The 17,063-nt window shown below is 41.1% G+C and overlaps 1 protein-coding gene across 8 annotated transcripts in view; it reads left to right on the top strand.

The window, feature by feature from the left end:
- The window catches only part of map7d1b (MAP7 domain containing 1b), a 40,312-nt gene extending 31,052 nt beyond the window's left edge, over positions 1-9,260 (top strand). For all 8 annotated transcript variants that reach the window (XM_047819620.1, XM_047819618.1, XM_047819622.1 and 5 more), the window contains 12 exons: positions 1,540-1,659; positions 2,093-2,217; positions 2,339-2,460; positions 2,673-2,836; positions 2,937-3,186; positions 4,435-4,594; positions 6,008-6,112; positions 6,255-6,305; positions 6,616-6,658; positions 6,786-6,867; positions 7,065-7,315; positions 8,699-9,260. In XM_047819620.1, the coding sequence (XP_047675576.1) occupies positions 1,540-1,659; positions 2,093-2,217; positions 2,339-2,460; positions 2,673-2,836; positions 2,937-3,186; positions 4,435-4,594; positions 6,008-6,112; positions 6,255-6,305; positions 6,616-6,658; positions 6,786-6,867; positions 7,065-7,315; positions 8,699-8,709 (1,484 nt within the window). In that variant the 3' untranslated portion in view covers positions 8,710-9,260. The remainder of the gene's footprint in view (positions 1-1,539; positions 1,660-2,092; positions 2,218-2,338; positions 2,461-2,672; positions 2,837-2,936; positions 3,187-4,434; positions 4,595-6,007; positions 6,113-6,254; positions 6,306-6,615; positions 6,659-6,785; positions 6,868-7,064; positions 7,316-8,698) is intronic.
- Positions 9,261-17,063: the final 7,803 nt, after the last annotated feature.

The raw sequence follows: 17,063 nt of genomic DNA, 5'->3' as shown, positions 1-17,063 counted from the left end.
GATTGTATGAAAACGATACACACCGTAGTGGTGTAATGTGGCCTCTCTGTCAGAAAAAAAAACAAACAAAACATGTCATTTTACTGAGAAACGGTCTCCAAACAAGAGTCTTTATGTTACAGCTGTGTTGTTATTCTAAAATAATGAATACCTTCTGACCAATCAGATTAGAGAATTCAGCTGTGCTGTTGTTTAAATATAAATTGTGACTTCCATTTCTCCACAAACACACACACACACACACGCACACTTTAAAACGTCTACATTATATACAGTAGTTACAGCATCTGGCATCTGTACAGCTGGACATCTTGCTGCAGTGAGGGGAGGAAAACAGTCGTTGCTTAGCAACAGTGTTGTGCAGAATACCAGCCCATAGCTGATGACCTTGAATAGATTTATTGCTCCTGCGAAGACACAGATAATTTGCTTTCAGAGGCTGTGTGTGTGTGTGTGTGTGTGTGTGTGTGTGTGTGTGTGTGTGTGTGTGTGTGTGTGTGTGTGTGTGTGTGTGTGTGTGTGTGTGTGTGTGATTTCCTAATTAAAACCATCCATTTGCGATTTGTTCTACCACTGTAACGTTCCTTTAAAGAAATTCTCAATATTGCTATCTACATTTGGCTAGATAAAATTCTATCACTTAAATTAGCTCCACCCACTATTAGAACAGACCTGCTTAGCTCCTCCCACTGTTAGAACAGACCTGCTTAGCTCCTCCCACTGTTAGAACAGACTTGCTTAGCTCCACCCACTGTTAGAACAGACTTGCTTAGCTCCACCCACTGTTAGAACAGACCAGTTTAGCTCCACCGACTGGTAGAACAGCTTTGCTTAGCTCCACCGACTGTTAGAACAGACCTGTTTAGCTCCACCCACTGTTAGAACAGACCTGCATAGCTCCACCCACTGTTAGAACAGACCTGCTTAGCTCCTCCCACTGTTTTGGATTTACTTTTAATCCTCAGACAAAAATGCTTACATAGTTTAGATAGTTTAGATTTGCTTTAGCTGCTTTAACTGAACATAAAGTTAAGAAATTAATAAATTAAAAAAGAAACATAAAGAAATTAATAGAAATCTGTTTAGATTTTTCTATTTTTGCTTAATGTTGGAATTTTTTTTTTCAACCTTTACAATTTTAGTGTAATTACATGGTATAAAATGTACCCATCACAAACATGTCGCACAAATACAAATATAATTTAACAACACAATAAATATTGCAAGTCCACGTCCTACTTAACAAATAAAATTCATTGCTAAATGTTGCAAAGTTGCCCTTTGCTTCATCTTTAAAATGATTTCTGAATGTTTTAGGTTTCACATTTGTGCAAAATTTAACTTATTTGCAAATATTGTGGATCTTACAGTGCACCTTTGAAATGTTTTTTCATATCACATTTGGATCAGAAGTGTGTAATGAATTCAGATCATATGCGGGTTAGAAGAAATTACTTGAGAGCAGTGTGTTGTGTGAGTGTGTGTGAGTTGTTGTGGGTTGTAGTGTGTGTGGTGACTAACAGCACCCTCTTCTGGCAGCTCGTAGTCTGCGCCTGAGCCCATGGGAGAGTCGCATCGTGGAGAGACTCATGACCCCAACACTGTCTTTCCTGGCCAGAAGCCGCAGCGCCGCCACACTCCTGAACAGCAGCGACCCCAGTGAGTGTAACACACACACACACACACACACACACACACACACACACACACACACACACACACACACACACATACACACACACAATTAATCTTTGCAGATATTCTGACAAGCATTTTTTGTGTTTCAAGCTACATGTATTTATGCAAACGAGGCTATTTTTTATAGACATGCATACATTTGCATAATTTGCATAAAAAATACAAAATATAAAATCTTTAAATGATAATTTGATATGATTAACAGTGTGCTAGCAGACCAGTGATATGCTCAATATAAACAGCTGGTAGAGTTTAAATCAGCTTAAAACAGTGATTATATATTCAGACTGTTGGTTATACATTCAAAGTGTCTGTGCAATCAGGGTGAATTACTAGGTGACGGTGTGTGTGTGTGTGTGTGTGTGTGTGTGTGTGTGTGTGTGTGTGTTCTCAGATCAGTGTTCCCGGTCTCCGTCTGCGTCTCCGTTAGCCGCCTGCTCCCACCAGCACAACACAGACCGCTGGAGTTCAAGCACACCGGACATCACACAGCGCCAACGCGGACGCAACTCCACACCGGTACACACACACACACACACACACACACACATAATCCTACACAAAGTTACAGACACATACCTCTGATGTTTCCCACTACGGGTACACACACATTTACATATACACACTTTGCTTTTGACAGGCTAAAAAGGAGAAGAAGGACAAGGAGAGAGAGAATGAAAAAGAGAAGAACGCCATCAGTAAAGAGAAAGTGCAGAAGAAGAGACAGTCCCAGTCGATCCCACGACCTGAACCTGAGCTCAGGTGAGTCAGCAAACGGATACACATACACAGTCTATTATGGGATGGACACAGTTATCACTGCAGTCTGAATTCTTTGCTGTTTCCGTGTAACTAGGTTAAGTAAAAAAAAAAGCTATTCGAGTAAATAAGCTCGAGTTTGTTTATACGTTTATGAAGCTAATATTTTGAAATATGTTCCACAAATACAAAGTTTCCTCCCCTGCACCCCCCAGGAGTCGTCCCCTGTCCCCTAGTCCTACCATATCCCCCAAACCACCATCCATCTCCACCTCAGGACGAAATCCTCCAGGGACTAAAATTCGGCCCAGACGCCCTCAGACTCCGGCTCGAGTGCAGAAAGAAGAGAAACAATCCGGACGTACTAAAGATGCCAAGAGTGAGTGTGATCAGCACTGTCGAGTAGAAAGGATTTGGAAAATGACTTTTAGGCTTTATCGTATAAAACGATTCATTTCCCTTCTATTTTATCATTTCAGTTCCTGCCATCACAGTCTCTACCTCTCCGGTAACACCAGCTCCTGCCACGCAGCCAATCACAGCACGTCCTCAGACCCCAGAGTCCACGCCCACTTCTCCACCTGACCCCACCCCTCCGGTTACCAAGTCAACAGCGGGTACTACAGACCCGGAGGAGGCGACCCGAGTGCTGGCAGAGAAACGACGGCAAGCTCGAGAGCAGAGAGAGAGAGAAGAGCAGGAAAGACTGGAGCAGGAGCAGAGAAACAGGTGGGAGAACACGAGGGTGTTTAATCTGAATGTGAGGTGATTTTTTTGTGAATGTGAGAGGATTTTATGTGACTATGAGAGTTTTATATGAGTGTGATTGTTTTATGTGATGGTGAGAGTTTTATGTGAATGTGAGAGAATTTTATGTGAATATGAGTTTCATGTGAATGTGAGAGAATTTTATGTGAATGTGAGAGTTTTATGTGAATTTGAGAGGATGTTATTTAAATGTGAGAGTTTTATGTGAATGTGAGAGTTTTATGTGAATATGAGTTTTATGTGAATGTGAGAGTTTTATGTGAATGTGAGAAGATCTTATTTGAATGTGAGAGTTTTAGGTGAATGTGAGAGTTTTATGTGAATGTTAGAGGATGTTATTAAAAATGTGAGAGTTTTAGGTGAATGTGAGAGGATGTTATTTAAATGTGAGAGTTTTATGTGAATGTGAGTTTTATGTGAATGTGAGAGGATGTTATTTAAATGTGAGAGTTTTATGTGAATGTGAGAGTTTTATGTGAATGTGAGAGGATGTTATTTAAATGTGAGAGTTTTATGTGAATGTGAGAGTTTTATGTGAATGTGAGAGGATGTTATTTAAATGTGAGAGTTTTATGTGAATGTGAGAGTTTTATGTGAATGTGAGAAGATCTTATTTTAATGTGAGAGTTTTATGTGAATGTGAGAGTTTTATGTGAATGTGAGAGGATGTTATTTAAATGTGAGAGTTTTATGTGAATGTGAGAGTTTTATGTGAATGTGAGAGGATGTTATTTGAATGTGAGTTTATTTTTTGAATGTGAGAATTTTAGGTGAATGTGAGAGTTTTATGTGAACAAGGGGATGTTTTTTAAATGAGAGCGGGCTTTCTATTAACATTTTTGAGTATGTTATGTACATGGGAGTATATGTGAATGCGGATGTGGGAGTATATTATGCACATGTGAGAGTGGATGTGTGAATGCCAGTGCTTTGCCATTTACCACGGTGACAGCATCAGCACTTATGAATGAAATCCTTATAAAATAGGTCCACTGATACTACAAGGTGCTTTAAATCTGTATACAAACAACAGTCATATAATATAAAGGCCTGACCCAGTCTCCACTTTAGTTGTGTTTTATATGAATTCATATCTCTTTTAATTTCATTTATATTTGTAGGTCTGTAATTATTGTATGTTTATTTTTAACATTTTCAAATTTGTAATGTTTTTACCTTTTAACACGTTTAAGTGTGTGTGTGTCTCAGAGCTCTACAGGAAGAGCGTGCCCAGCGTGAGGAGGAGGAGAGGAAGCACAGAGAGGAAGAGGAGAGGTTAACGGCAGAGAGACAGCGTCTGCAAGAGGAGAAGGAAGCGCAGGAGAGAGCTCACGCCGAGCAGGAGGAGAACATACGTCTCCAGAAACAGGTGATTGTCATGGGAACGGAGAAGCTTTACAATAATTATGACAATGGTTATGACAGAAAGAGAGAGAGAGAGAGAGAGAGAGAGACTGAGAGCAAGAGGGGGGTAAAAGAAGAGGAGTAGAAGGTGTCATTTGATAAATAAGGGAGGAAGAGGATGAGAGAGAGGGTTGTGGGGCAGAAAAGACGGAAAGACAGAAAAGGAAAAGAGCGAAGAGAAAGGATGTCAGGGAATGAAAGAGAGAAGGACAAGCGGACTGCGAGAGATAGATGTAAAAGGGAAGAGCGAAAAAGAGAGACACACAGAAAGAGAGAAGGACATAGGGACAGAATGAAAGAGACGGTGGGTGAGACGTCTCCAGCTGGTGTCCTTCACGGTGACATTGCAGCTCCATGCTGTTCGTGTCTCCGCACTGCTCCACGCTCTCAGCAGGTGAATTTGGTAAATGTAAATGTTTAGCTAGAAATAAATGAGCAAAGGCAGCTGGAGGTTCATTAGAATAAGAGGCTTGTAGTTGGAGTTAAAAATCTGTTTATATTTTACATCCGCTTTGTGATGACAGAATTAAAACAATTATTAAGCCACGCGACTCCCTCGTCACTGGACACACACACACACACTCACACACACACACACCACACTCACACACAAACACACACACACACTCACACACAAACACACACACTCACACACACAAACACTCACACACACAAACACACTCACACACAAAGACACACACACACAAACACACTCACACACAAAGACACACACACACAAACACACTCACACACAAACACATGCACAAACACACACACACACACACACACACAAACACACACACAAACACTCACACACACAAACACACGCACACATGCACACACAAACGCACACGCATACACACACAAACACACACTCACACACACACAAACACATGCACCCATGTACACACAAACACACACACTTCCTATTCTTCTTCTCTGCTCCCTGCTCAGGCATCACATGCAATTATGGCGGTTCTGTAGATTTTAAGCCAAGTTTAAACCAGAAAACTGAGTGTGTGGGTCTGAGACTAAAAGTGACAACGAGAAGAAAAATAGGAAGCCAGCATGACCAGTGAGAACCTCGTTACCATGACAACCCTGCTGTACGCCCTGCCGTCTCACACATGGGGTGAGGTTTGGTGATATAATCATTCTGAACAGCAAGGATACTGTCGTAATTATTTTTTGCCCCAGTGGGGCATGTGACAGGGTTTGTGGATGCAGTACAAGCCTCTGTAAACAAGCTGAAACGATTCGTCTACGTCTCATTTTAAACATTCAATGAGACACGGCTTAATAGGGAGAAGGTTGAACTCTTCTTCCACCTGGTGGCAGGATGAGGAACTACCTCATTAATTCCTTGATTATTTTTCAGAGAGAGGAGGCGGAGTCAAAGGCTCGAGAAGAGGCGGAGCGTCAGCGTCTGGAAAGGGAGAAGCATTTTCAGAAAGAGGAGCAGGAGCGTCTGGAGAGGAAGAAGGTGAGAGACTGGTTATAATGTTAGAGTAATAGATTGTGTCAAGAACACACTGGACGTTACATTAACCACGGCAAGTGTGTGTGTTTGTGTGTGTGTGTGTGTGTGTGTGTGTGTGTGTGTGTGTGTGTGTGTGTGTGTCCAGCGTCTGGAGGAAATCATGAAGAGAACCCGTAAGAGCGACGCAGGAGACAAGGTGAGCTCCAACATTAACATTAAAACACCAGGTAAAAAACTCATTCCTCGTTACCATAGTTGCGGTCCAACATCTGTCAGCCAATCAGAAACCAGTCCTTTCCACAAGCTCAAAAATTTGCTATGGGTTTTTTTCCTCTTTTGCAACTGCTTAGAGTTGAGCAGTACCAACAGCTTACAGACTTTTCTACACTAGCAGTGCAACAGACTTGCGTTCATCAAAACTTTTTAACACCTACGTAAATAAACGCGATGTCGCAAAGAATAAAAGAAGAAAACGAAACTAATCGTCTTTGTTTCATCCTGTGCAGAAAGAGGCCAAAGCTCCAGCGCAGATCAACGGCAAAGACACAAGTAAGCTGCTTTGCACAGCAACTGTTACACTCGCTCACTGTCCACTTTATCAAACAGATACCGAGAACATCGAGAACATCAGTAAACCTTCACACCAATCGAAATATGTTCATAACCTTTATTGCAGGTTCCGTCACTGCTCTGAATCCGTCAGTCAATCACAGCAACGGCACTCCAGCTTTAAACTCCCAGGGACAGATGAACACCAGGTAAACAACATGCTGTGCGCACAGTGAGCACTGATTTATACACACAATGCTAAACATAATGGAAATGAAGCTACGACTGAGTTCGTTCCTGGACATTAACTGAACAATCATATTATTTAAATAGGTTTAAATGAATCTAAGGCGAGTTTTTATGAAGCGGACACACGTTAAACCTTCCGTACTGTTTCTTTTCTCAGCCCCGTGTCCTGGACCTCTGGACCTCCTGTAGTAAACGGTGTCCAGGACACCAGACACCACAACGGTCTGTCGTCTGACAGGACAGCTGACTTCGAGGAGATCATCCAGCTGACCAATCACAACATCAGCAACAGCAGCAACGGGCAGGGCCAATCACAGAACAGCATCACGCCCGACCCCATCAAGGCTTTCGAAGGAGGGGAGCCCTTCATTATAAAGGCGGGGCCGATGAAACCTCAGCACGTGGCAGGTGAAAACATTTATACGAGTTACTACAACGTCAATCGTTTTAATTTAGTAACCGAAACAGAGACAGAGTCAAAGACGGATTCTTAACGTTCCTAATATTCAAAAGCATTCTTTAATGAAGAATTTGATTAAGGAATATATTATATTATTAATGAGAGTCTGATCTAGGGGGCACGGTGGCTTAGTGGTTAGCACGTTCGCCTCACACCTCCAGGGTTGGGGGTTCGATTCCCACCTCCACCTTGTGTGTGTGGAGTTTGCATGTAATCCCCGTGCCTCGGGGGTTTCCTCCGGGTACTCCGGTTTCCTCCCCCGGTCCAAAGACATGCATGGTAGGTTGATTGGCATCTCTGGAAAATTGTCCGTAGTGTGTGAGTGAATGAGAGTGTGTGTGTGTCCTGTGATGGGTTGGCACTCTGTCCAGGGTGTATCCTGCCTTGATGCCCGATGACGCCTGAGATAGGCACATGCTCCCCGTGACCCGAGAAGTTCGGATAAGCGGTAGAAAATGAGTGAGAGTGAGTGAGTGAGGATCTGATCTAACATTTATAAATATTTAAAAGCTAAGATAACGTTTCAGGATAAGAAACGCCTTTGATTTCATATATAAAAAATAAACATCGCATGTTTAGTCGTGGCCTAATGGTTAGAGGGTCTGACTCCTAACCCCAAGGTTGTGGGTTCGAGTCTCGGGCCGGCAATATCATGACCGAGGTGCTCTTGAGCAAGGCACCGACCCCCCCCCCCAACTGCTCCCCGGGCGCCACAGCATAAATGGCTGCCCACTGCTCCGGGTGTGTCTTCACGTTGTGTGTGTGTGTGTGTGTTCATTGCTGAGTATGGGTCACCGTACTTAGCCGTATGTCACGTCACTACTTTTTTATTTACAGCATTTCAGCAGACATCTGCATCCATTGCAACTTACGTTATGTGTAAAATTTTTATACAACTTAGTAATTGAGGGTTAGGGGCCTCGATTGGGGGCCCGGCAGTGGCAGCCGTACATAAGGAGTACACGCTTACAGTTCGTCATTTGTACAAATTAAACTCCTTCTGTAAGCTCACTGAAGGGTGGAGATGCTCAGAGACATGGAGATCGTGGTCCCTTGTTGATTTTGACACTGTGATCACAAGCTCAGAGTCGTAACCTCCTGGCAGAGGAAACATCCCACATGTCAGGTTTCTCTGGATCTTTATTTACTATGTAATATCTTTGTTCATAAGCATTATGTCGGACGGATTTTAGGTCATGATTCTACACGAAATAGCTGTTGTTTTGAGTGCATAAGTATTCACCCCCTTTATGTAATTAGTCCTTTAATCAGTTGAAAGTAAATGGAAACTAAGAATTAACTGAGTGTTTTATCTCTCTTGTGTCCTACAGAAGTGCTGTGAGGAAGCAGACGAGGCTTTACCGCCGTGTACACGAGGCAGATGAAAGCTGGGAGTGTGTGTGTGCCAAACCGTCAGAGAGAGACCACTTTAACTGAAAGACAGAAAGACGTGGACCTTCATCTTACTTATGTACCATATAAGAAAATAAACCCAGTGTTTTCTGTCTTTCTCACTGCGTATGATGGTGCAGCAGTGTTCAGTTTTAATCCACAACGTCATCCAGAGTCGTCGTGTTGCACCTTAAAGACTGCGTGACGGAATTTAGAGACAAAAGTTGCAGAAGCATTACGATATTTGAGTATTGTTATGAGAATTAATTATTGTTATTGTCGTTGTTCTTATACTATATCAGTATTTTTCTTTTCAATTCAGAAATGAACACAGTGTATGTGTGTGTGTGTGTGTGTGTGTGTGTGTGTGTGTGTGTGTGTGTGTGTGTCTTGAATTCTTGAGTTATTTAACTTGAGACACAGCCGAGAAAGAGAGAGAGGTGAGGATTGATTATGTAAATGTATATTTGCCTGACCTGTGTAATAAATCTTTACTAAAAAGGTAGTGTGAGGGTTGTGTTTCTTGTGTGTGTGTGTGTGTGTGTGTGTGTGTGTGTGTGTGTGTGTGTGTGTGTGTGTGTGTGTGTGTGTGTGTGTGTGTGATATTTACAAACACAGGCCATGATATCAAACTTTGATTAAGAAAAAAGAGCCCATGAGACACTTTAAAGTCAACTCTTATTAGTTAGCTGAATAGTACAATAGTCTGTGTGTGTTTGTTTGTTTGTTTGTGTGTGTGTGTGTGTGTGTGTGTGGTACTAGCAAACACTGAAAAAAGCCTGTGAGTCACTTGATCCAAAAAAATCGACTCTTTCTAGTTAGCTGAGTCAAATGATCTGACTCACTAGACTAGAGCATCTGGAAAGTTCCAGATCTGTCCAGAAGGGGCAGTGTGTGCGAACGTGTGTATTAGTAGTGTCTCTTTTACCTCAGTCATAACATAACTGCAATAATATTCAGTACATAGTGTCTTATTTCAAGAAAATACCCACGTTGGTTCATATAGTTTTCTGAATTATTACCTGATCATACCCACTGTACACATGTACAGTGTTAGTGTTAATATTTACTTATCACAATTTACACTAGTCTTTTTATTTAATTTAAGATCAATTCATTCACACGTTCATCTCTTAATAACCTAGTGTCAGTATTTTACAACAAGGGAACATGAAACACACAAACATGTCCAAAAGCTCTACGTCAAGGGGATATTTGTGTTTCTGAGTACTTGTACTAGATAGTGTCCCTACTCCCTTCAGTGTAATGTGCACTAGATAGTGTCCCTACTCCCTTCAGTGTAATGTGCACTAGATAGTGTCCCTACTCCCTTCAGTGTAATGTGCACTAGATAGTGTCCCTACTCCCTTCAGTGTAATGTGCACTAGATAGTGTCCCTACTCCCTTCAGTGTAACGTGCACAACATAGTGTCCCTACTCCCTTCAGTGTAATGTGCACTAGATAGTGTCCCTACTACTCCCTTCAGTGTAACGTGCACTAGATAGTGTCCCTACTACTCCCTTCAGTGTAACATGCACTATATAGTGTCCCTACTACTCCCTTCAGTGTAACGTGCACTAGATAGTGTCCCTACTCCCTTCTTCAGTCATAAACACTGTATGTGCTTATTAAAGGTCAGAGTCATAAGATCACTGTGATTGTGTATTTGTTGTGATGTTGTCTTGGTTGCAGCCATAAAACCCCCAACACTCATTTTATTTCACTATGTGTGTGTGTGTGTGTATGCGTGTGTGTGCGTGCGTGCGTGCGTGCGTGTGTGTGTGTGTGTGTGTGTGTGTGTGTGTGTGTGTGTGTGTGTTCAGTTTACACAAATTTATTTTCTGCATCATGTTTCATGGAAATGAATCCCACATGCATTTAACACTATAACCCACAATCCTCTTCTGCCACCATAGCTGTTTTTTTTTTTAATTATCATTATTATTATTGTAACCAAATCTATGTTAACATGGTTTCTAATACAACCCACTGTTATTGATAACACAAATAACATTCAAATAAAGCCTGGTTACGGTGTTGTGTATCGAAACAGACTTCGCATAATTTACTTACTGACTTTTAGCTTCCAGCGTGACATTGATATAAAGACGTCTGTGGGATATACGAGCTGGTGTTGTGATTGAGGAGATGCCCAGTTATGTAGCTATTTCTGTTCAGCTACTCCAGTGACAACTCTACGGTGTAATGCTAGCCAGATATCTATAACATATTGAATTTATTTATCAAATAATTTACATTTAATAGTTAGTGTTTCAATTTATGTTTTGCTATTTACGCACAGCTAATTTGCTTAGTTATCAGGTTAGCTAGCTTTAGCAAAGAGTCCGTAATGTAACTATACACTGATATGATATGAATTTATTTCCCTATAATGTATAGAATGTGGATATTTTGCTGAACACGTAGAGATAGTCAAGACGCACTAGCCAAGACCTTATCTGTGAACTAGGACGACACTGTAAGCTTTGAGGAGATTGCTTCCTGGTTCAAATATCATTACAGAAATGTTCCCTCTCCACTAGAAAATGTCTGGGTTTCTGTTTCCAGTCTAGAAGCACATGAACCAAATAAAATGAACCAAAGAAATAAAAGTGTGTGTGTGTGTGTGTGTGTGTGTGTGTGTGTGTGTGTGTGTGTGTGTGTGTGTGTGTGTGTGTGTGTGTGTGTGTGTGTGTGTGTGTGTGTGTGTAGAATTAAATATCAGCCTGTGATGTAATAAACAGCAGCCTGGTGATGTTGTACACAAGATCATCTAGGAGGATAATATTTCCTGTTTAGAAGGTAGTTTCCTGTAAGTTTATCTCTAACACATACTTTGCATACTGGCTTCCACGGACTGGATATACCTGTCTCCTGTCTCTGTAGTTCCTCAAGAGCAATGTAAACGACATCATTTGTGTTTTCATGACATGCAAGAAATGTTTAATTTAATCTATTTATTTTCAACTAGGTGACTTCAGATTAAGTCAGAATTTTATATATATATATATATATATATATATATATATATATATATATATATATATATATATACAGGCTTAAAGTTCTATAACCTCCTGTTACATCTACAAACTCTGACCTAGGATATTTTAGTTCTAGCATATTTCTGTGGATAATATAGAAGCCCGATCAAGTTACAAGGGGCAATGTAACTCAGGGTATCATCTGTCTCTTTGCGCACTCACACACACTTCCTCTCCAAGACACCATAAAAGTGTTTTGATTGTCACCCGAGTGTTTTGTTGCTATCCGATAGGACTGCCCCCCTGAAATGTGTATATTTACAATATATTACAACTTTAATTCAGACTTGATGACTGGAGCGCCCGTGCCAGTACGCTCTGACTTGCAGACTCATATCATCGTGTATCTACAATAAAGACTATTGCACAAGGATATCCAAGTCTCCTGGTCTTCTCTGGAAAAAGTTTACAACAGATGGTGCCGTGACCCGGATAGAGCTTCTGATCTCACTAAACGTATTCAAAACTTCAATCTACAGACCAGAATTTTTCCAACTGGTGAGTGTCACTTTATCCAAAGAACCTACAGACCAGTATACATGTGGTTATCCTCTGCTTTGTCAGGGAAGAGTTAACACACAGCTGCAGGGTTTGGTTTAACTACAATTTTGAGTTATCCTCTGTTTCGGCAGAGACAAATTTTGGGTTATCCTCTGTTGATCAGGGAAGATTTTGGCTTATCCTCTGTTTATCAGGGAAGAAATTTGAGTTACCCTCTCTTTATCGGGGAAGAGGTTTGGTTTATCCCCTGTACATCAGAGAAGAATTGTGTGTTATCCTCTAGAAATTAGAAACAGTTATGGGTTATTCCCTACTTTAGAGAAACTAACAATAGATTGTCTAAAAAGAGAAATCCCATAGCAATCAAAATGTTTAAAAAGAATGCAAGACTACAAGATCCCCACTACTGAAAAAGGTGGATTAGCTACCCCTTTGTGGACTAGTGGAGAGTTCAAATCACTGTTAGATGAGCAAATGAATGTTATAGTGACAGACTCAGTCAAACAGAATTTGACAAAGAAATATGGCATTCATCCAGACAAAGTATGGTCTATTGAAGAGTGCAGAAAAAAAAATGTCAAAGGAATTATCTGTTGCCACATGGAATTTTGTGTTACTTCAGCACAAGAGCATGCGCAAGGTATTGCAGAGCTAAAAGAGCAAAACAAAGAATTACGTGCACGAGTATCTTCCATCACTAATGTATATCCTGACTTGCATTCCTTGTCTAACCAAGAGGGAGATAATGTGTCCCTTAGAGATCTTACTAATCAGCCGGTCAATGCCCTTGAAGTGTGTGGAGCACACAAAAGGGTTCAAAGTAGAAAAGAAGAAGTAGGAAATACTCCTTACCCATCTCCAGTTTCACGAGTGCAAACAGTCATTAAAGCTTTAGGGCCTGAAGCAATAGAGAGACTTTCTCATAGTTTGCCATCAGCACATTCTAATTTTTTTTTAATTTAGGAGAGCATTAGCAAAAAAACTGCATCTCCATGACATGCCTCTAGTGTAGGTCACTCAGCTTATGTCTCAGGTGTTAACAGAATCAGAATTTAAGTGTTTTGAAAGTACGGTGAATACTTCTGAGTTCAAACATGATAGCAAGATAAGTTTCGAAAAGGAGTCCTTAGGATACTGTAGGATATCATTGGGCCAAAGATTGACTGGGCCAGAGTCACTAGCTGTGTGCAGAGAAAGGAAGAAACTGTAAGTGAATACACTGAAAGATTTTGTCAGTCAGCTGTTGCATACAGTGGAATAGCCAACAGTCCAGATGATGTATTAGATGATAAGGGACCATTAGACAGGGCATGGTTTGATGGCCTTTCATCAGAGTACAGGAATGCTCTGCCTTTCTTAGACCTTACTTGGTCTAATCAAACACTGAGAAGCAACTTGGACAGGTTAGCCATCTGGGAACACGATTCTGATGTTAAGATAAAAGTCAAAGCAGCCGGAGCATCGCTGAATAATTCCTATGCAGAGACTAGGCAAGAACACAGATTCCCTAGGAGAGAGGGAACATGTAACTATTGTAGCAAATCAGGACACTGGGTAAAAGATTGTAGGAAAAAGCAGCAAGATTGTGTTATGCTTACGCACTCATATTCAAATGCTAGTACAGAGACTCTGCTAAATAATGCTGATTTTGAATTGTTTGTTGATGGTTCAGCTCAAGTCACTGGAGGGAATAGGAGAGCAGGAAATGCAATGACCTCTGTATCTGATGTAGTAGCTTCTAGTCATCTCCCAGATCCCAGACCTAACACTGCAGAATCTCAGGGTAAAGCTCTTGCAGACGTAGCTGCTAAAAAAGCCTGTTCATACAGTACAGTGCAAGTGGATACTAGAATGACAACAACCGGTGTCATTATGCCTCCAGACTCTCTAACAGACCTCTACAAATATGTTCCAATGTATGAAGCATGGAAATGGTTAGATAAGGGAGCAATGGTTGATTTTACAGGCTGCATGGCCAAAGGGGGAAAATATATGGCACCAGAATCACTTCTGCCATATCTGGCTCAGCAGTTACATAACTTAGGTCACATTAGTCCGGCAATCCTGGAATCCGGCTTTTAGAGGTATAGCCACAGAGCCAGACAAACACTGTTGTATGCCAACAGAATAACCTCCCATCAGCAGCACATACCCCAGCACCACCATGGCCTTTTTAACTCTTACAGGTAGATTAAATCTCAATGACCCCATGTAAGGGAAAGACTGATGTCTCGGTAGTAGTAGATTATGAAATCATTGAAAGATGTTGCCCGAAAGCTTAAAATGAAGTGGGATCTTCATTGTCCATATAGACCACAAGCATCAGGTCAAGTAGAGAGAGCTAACAGGACATAGTTTACAGAAGAAGTGAAGAAAGCTGCCAGAATGCTACTGTGTAAAGGAAAAAGTTGGACTCATGTCTCACACTGTAAAGTAGTTTCATCAACTGCAAGGATAGACTAGTGCCCCTTTTCCACCAAAAAGAACCGGGTGCTGGTTCAGAGCTAGCACTGGTGCTGGTTCAAAGTTGGTTCCCCTGGCGAACCTTCTAAGAACCGGTTTGCCTTTCCACAGGCTAGAGAGCCGTCAGGCAGAGTCTGACGTCACTGTATACGTGTCACAGCGCAGCAACGTTAGCGCAGCAGCGGCAAACACAAACACATCAACAATGGCGGATGTTGCTTTACTGTTAATGTACTTGGCTTTTTGAACCTACATTGGCATCCAAACGCGGCGAATCCAACGTGTACATGCAGCTCCATGTAATTTGTATAAACGGAAGTTGTAATTCAGAAAGTATTTAACATTGTTTTATCATTAACACAGAAAAAAGATAGCATTAGCATTTAGCTACCTACTATCATGTGTGCTGATAATTGATCATATTGCGGTAAAGTAAAAGTGTATTAAACATTTGTAAACTTAAGGTACATTATCAAATGCGCTAACAGTAGCCCCGCCCACAGCTCCTGACGCACGCGGTTCTTAAGTCTAGACCAGCAACGTTTTGGTGCTACTTAAGAACCACTTTTCCTGGTTCAGAGCCGGTGCTTTGGCTGTCGAAACAGAAAGAACTGGTTCTAAATTAGGCTCCGAACCAGCACTCAAACTGCCTCGGTGGAAAAGGGGCATAGGACACACAGACCAGTAAGGAGCCCAGGGAGGAACCGAAGGCAGTAGGCCTCGGGGGTGAACCCGGTGGTGAAGACTTCCTTATAAAATTCCCCTTTTATTAGCTTATCCCTACCTAACTGGTCCCTAGGTGTCATAACACTGCAGATTAGGGAAAGTAAACAAAAAAAATTATACGATCACAGATTTTCTGAAACTAAACACTATACGATCACATAGATCCTGAATATAAACTGTAGTATGGAAATATTGCTCTCCTGCTTCTCTCTTGCTCGCCTTCTTATGTTTGTGTTACAGATACAAGGACTGAACAGCACTGCGACCACCAAGGCAACAGAAGCACCAAAGCACTGACATCTAAAGACATCTGCAGAACAACTGCTCAGAACTGACAGACAACAACAATTATTACTGCCTTTATTTACCTGATGACAAAAGCTACAATGTGTACTGCAGAAGCTTTGGACTCCAGAAAACAACGAAGGACTATTACCCTTAATTACATTAAGGGACACCAAAAAATTATGTAAGTCTTCTTTTCCCTGCAACTCAAAGTTGCAAGAATACTGGCTCTATGCTAAAGCACGCAGGCCATATATATTTTGTAAATAGAAAACTGAGCATGATTTTATTTTTATTTTTTTTTATTATTGTTGACTTAAGGTCTACAGGCTATTTTTCCTGCAATATTGAGGTCTATAATCTCCTGTTCCTGCCATATTAAGGTCTACCGGCTATTTTTTCTGCCATATTGAGGTCTAGAAGCTCCTGTTCCTGCTATATTGAGGTCTACAAGTTCCTAGTTCAGACATGCGGAGGCCAGAACAGTCCGTACAGCAAACATTCCAATGATAATTAGTACATAATTAGTATACAATATAAATAAACACTGATGGTTTTGTCCATCTTCTTCCTCTATGTTAGGTAGTTTATTGCCTTGCCGGTGTCACTGTAGACTTGCTCACTGGGTGTTGCATCACGAATGATGTTTGTGAAGCTGATTACATTATTCGACAATCCGTATTGTAACACAATTTGCTCCTAGTCTGTTCTGTAAAAAAGCTGAATGGATCTGAAAGCCTCATTCTCGGATCCACTACAGCAAATATTTGCGCTCCTCTTTAAACAAAAAACACGTATTTGGTTATCTGTGTGATCTGGTTTTCCTGCAGCGGCCTCCGTTTCTGTGAAAGGCGTCGCATTGTTACAGCTGAACATTAAAGTGAAATCAGATATCCCATAATAATCAACATGATCTTTACTCAGCTCAGGCATCTCTATGCAAAGTATTTAGACGAATTTTGGACAAATTTGCAGGTTGAAGGATGTAGATCTAAATGGAAGTGACTCCACTCCAGGACCTGTTTTTCAGGAGTGTACAGCACAGCCAGTTTGGACAAATGAATGCTTGTGGTTTGTTTTTAATTCTGCCACACCTTTTCTACTACGTATAAAACCGTCTAGCTTTTCCACAACAATAAATTAGATCTAGAGCAAGTTTTTTTTAACATAAGGAATTAAACATGTTAGAGGTCAACTAATCACAAATTACTTACAATAGTGTGATGAAGTTATACCAATTTCTTTTTATTTTACTAAACATGTCATTGTTAACTGTTAACGGTT

Source organism: Tachysurus fulvidraco, chromosome 10 (genome assembly GCF_022655615.1).
Source record: "Tachysurus fulvidraco isolate hzauxx_2018 chromosome 10, HZAU_PFXX_2.0, whole genome shotgun sequence".
Lineage (NCBI taxonomy): Eukaryota > Metazoa > Chordata > Actinopteri > Siluriformes > Bagridae > Tachysurus > Tachysurus fulvidraco.
Note: the sequence above shows the minus strand (reverse complement) of the source record. Positions and strands in the feature narration are given on the sequence as shown.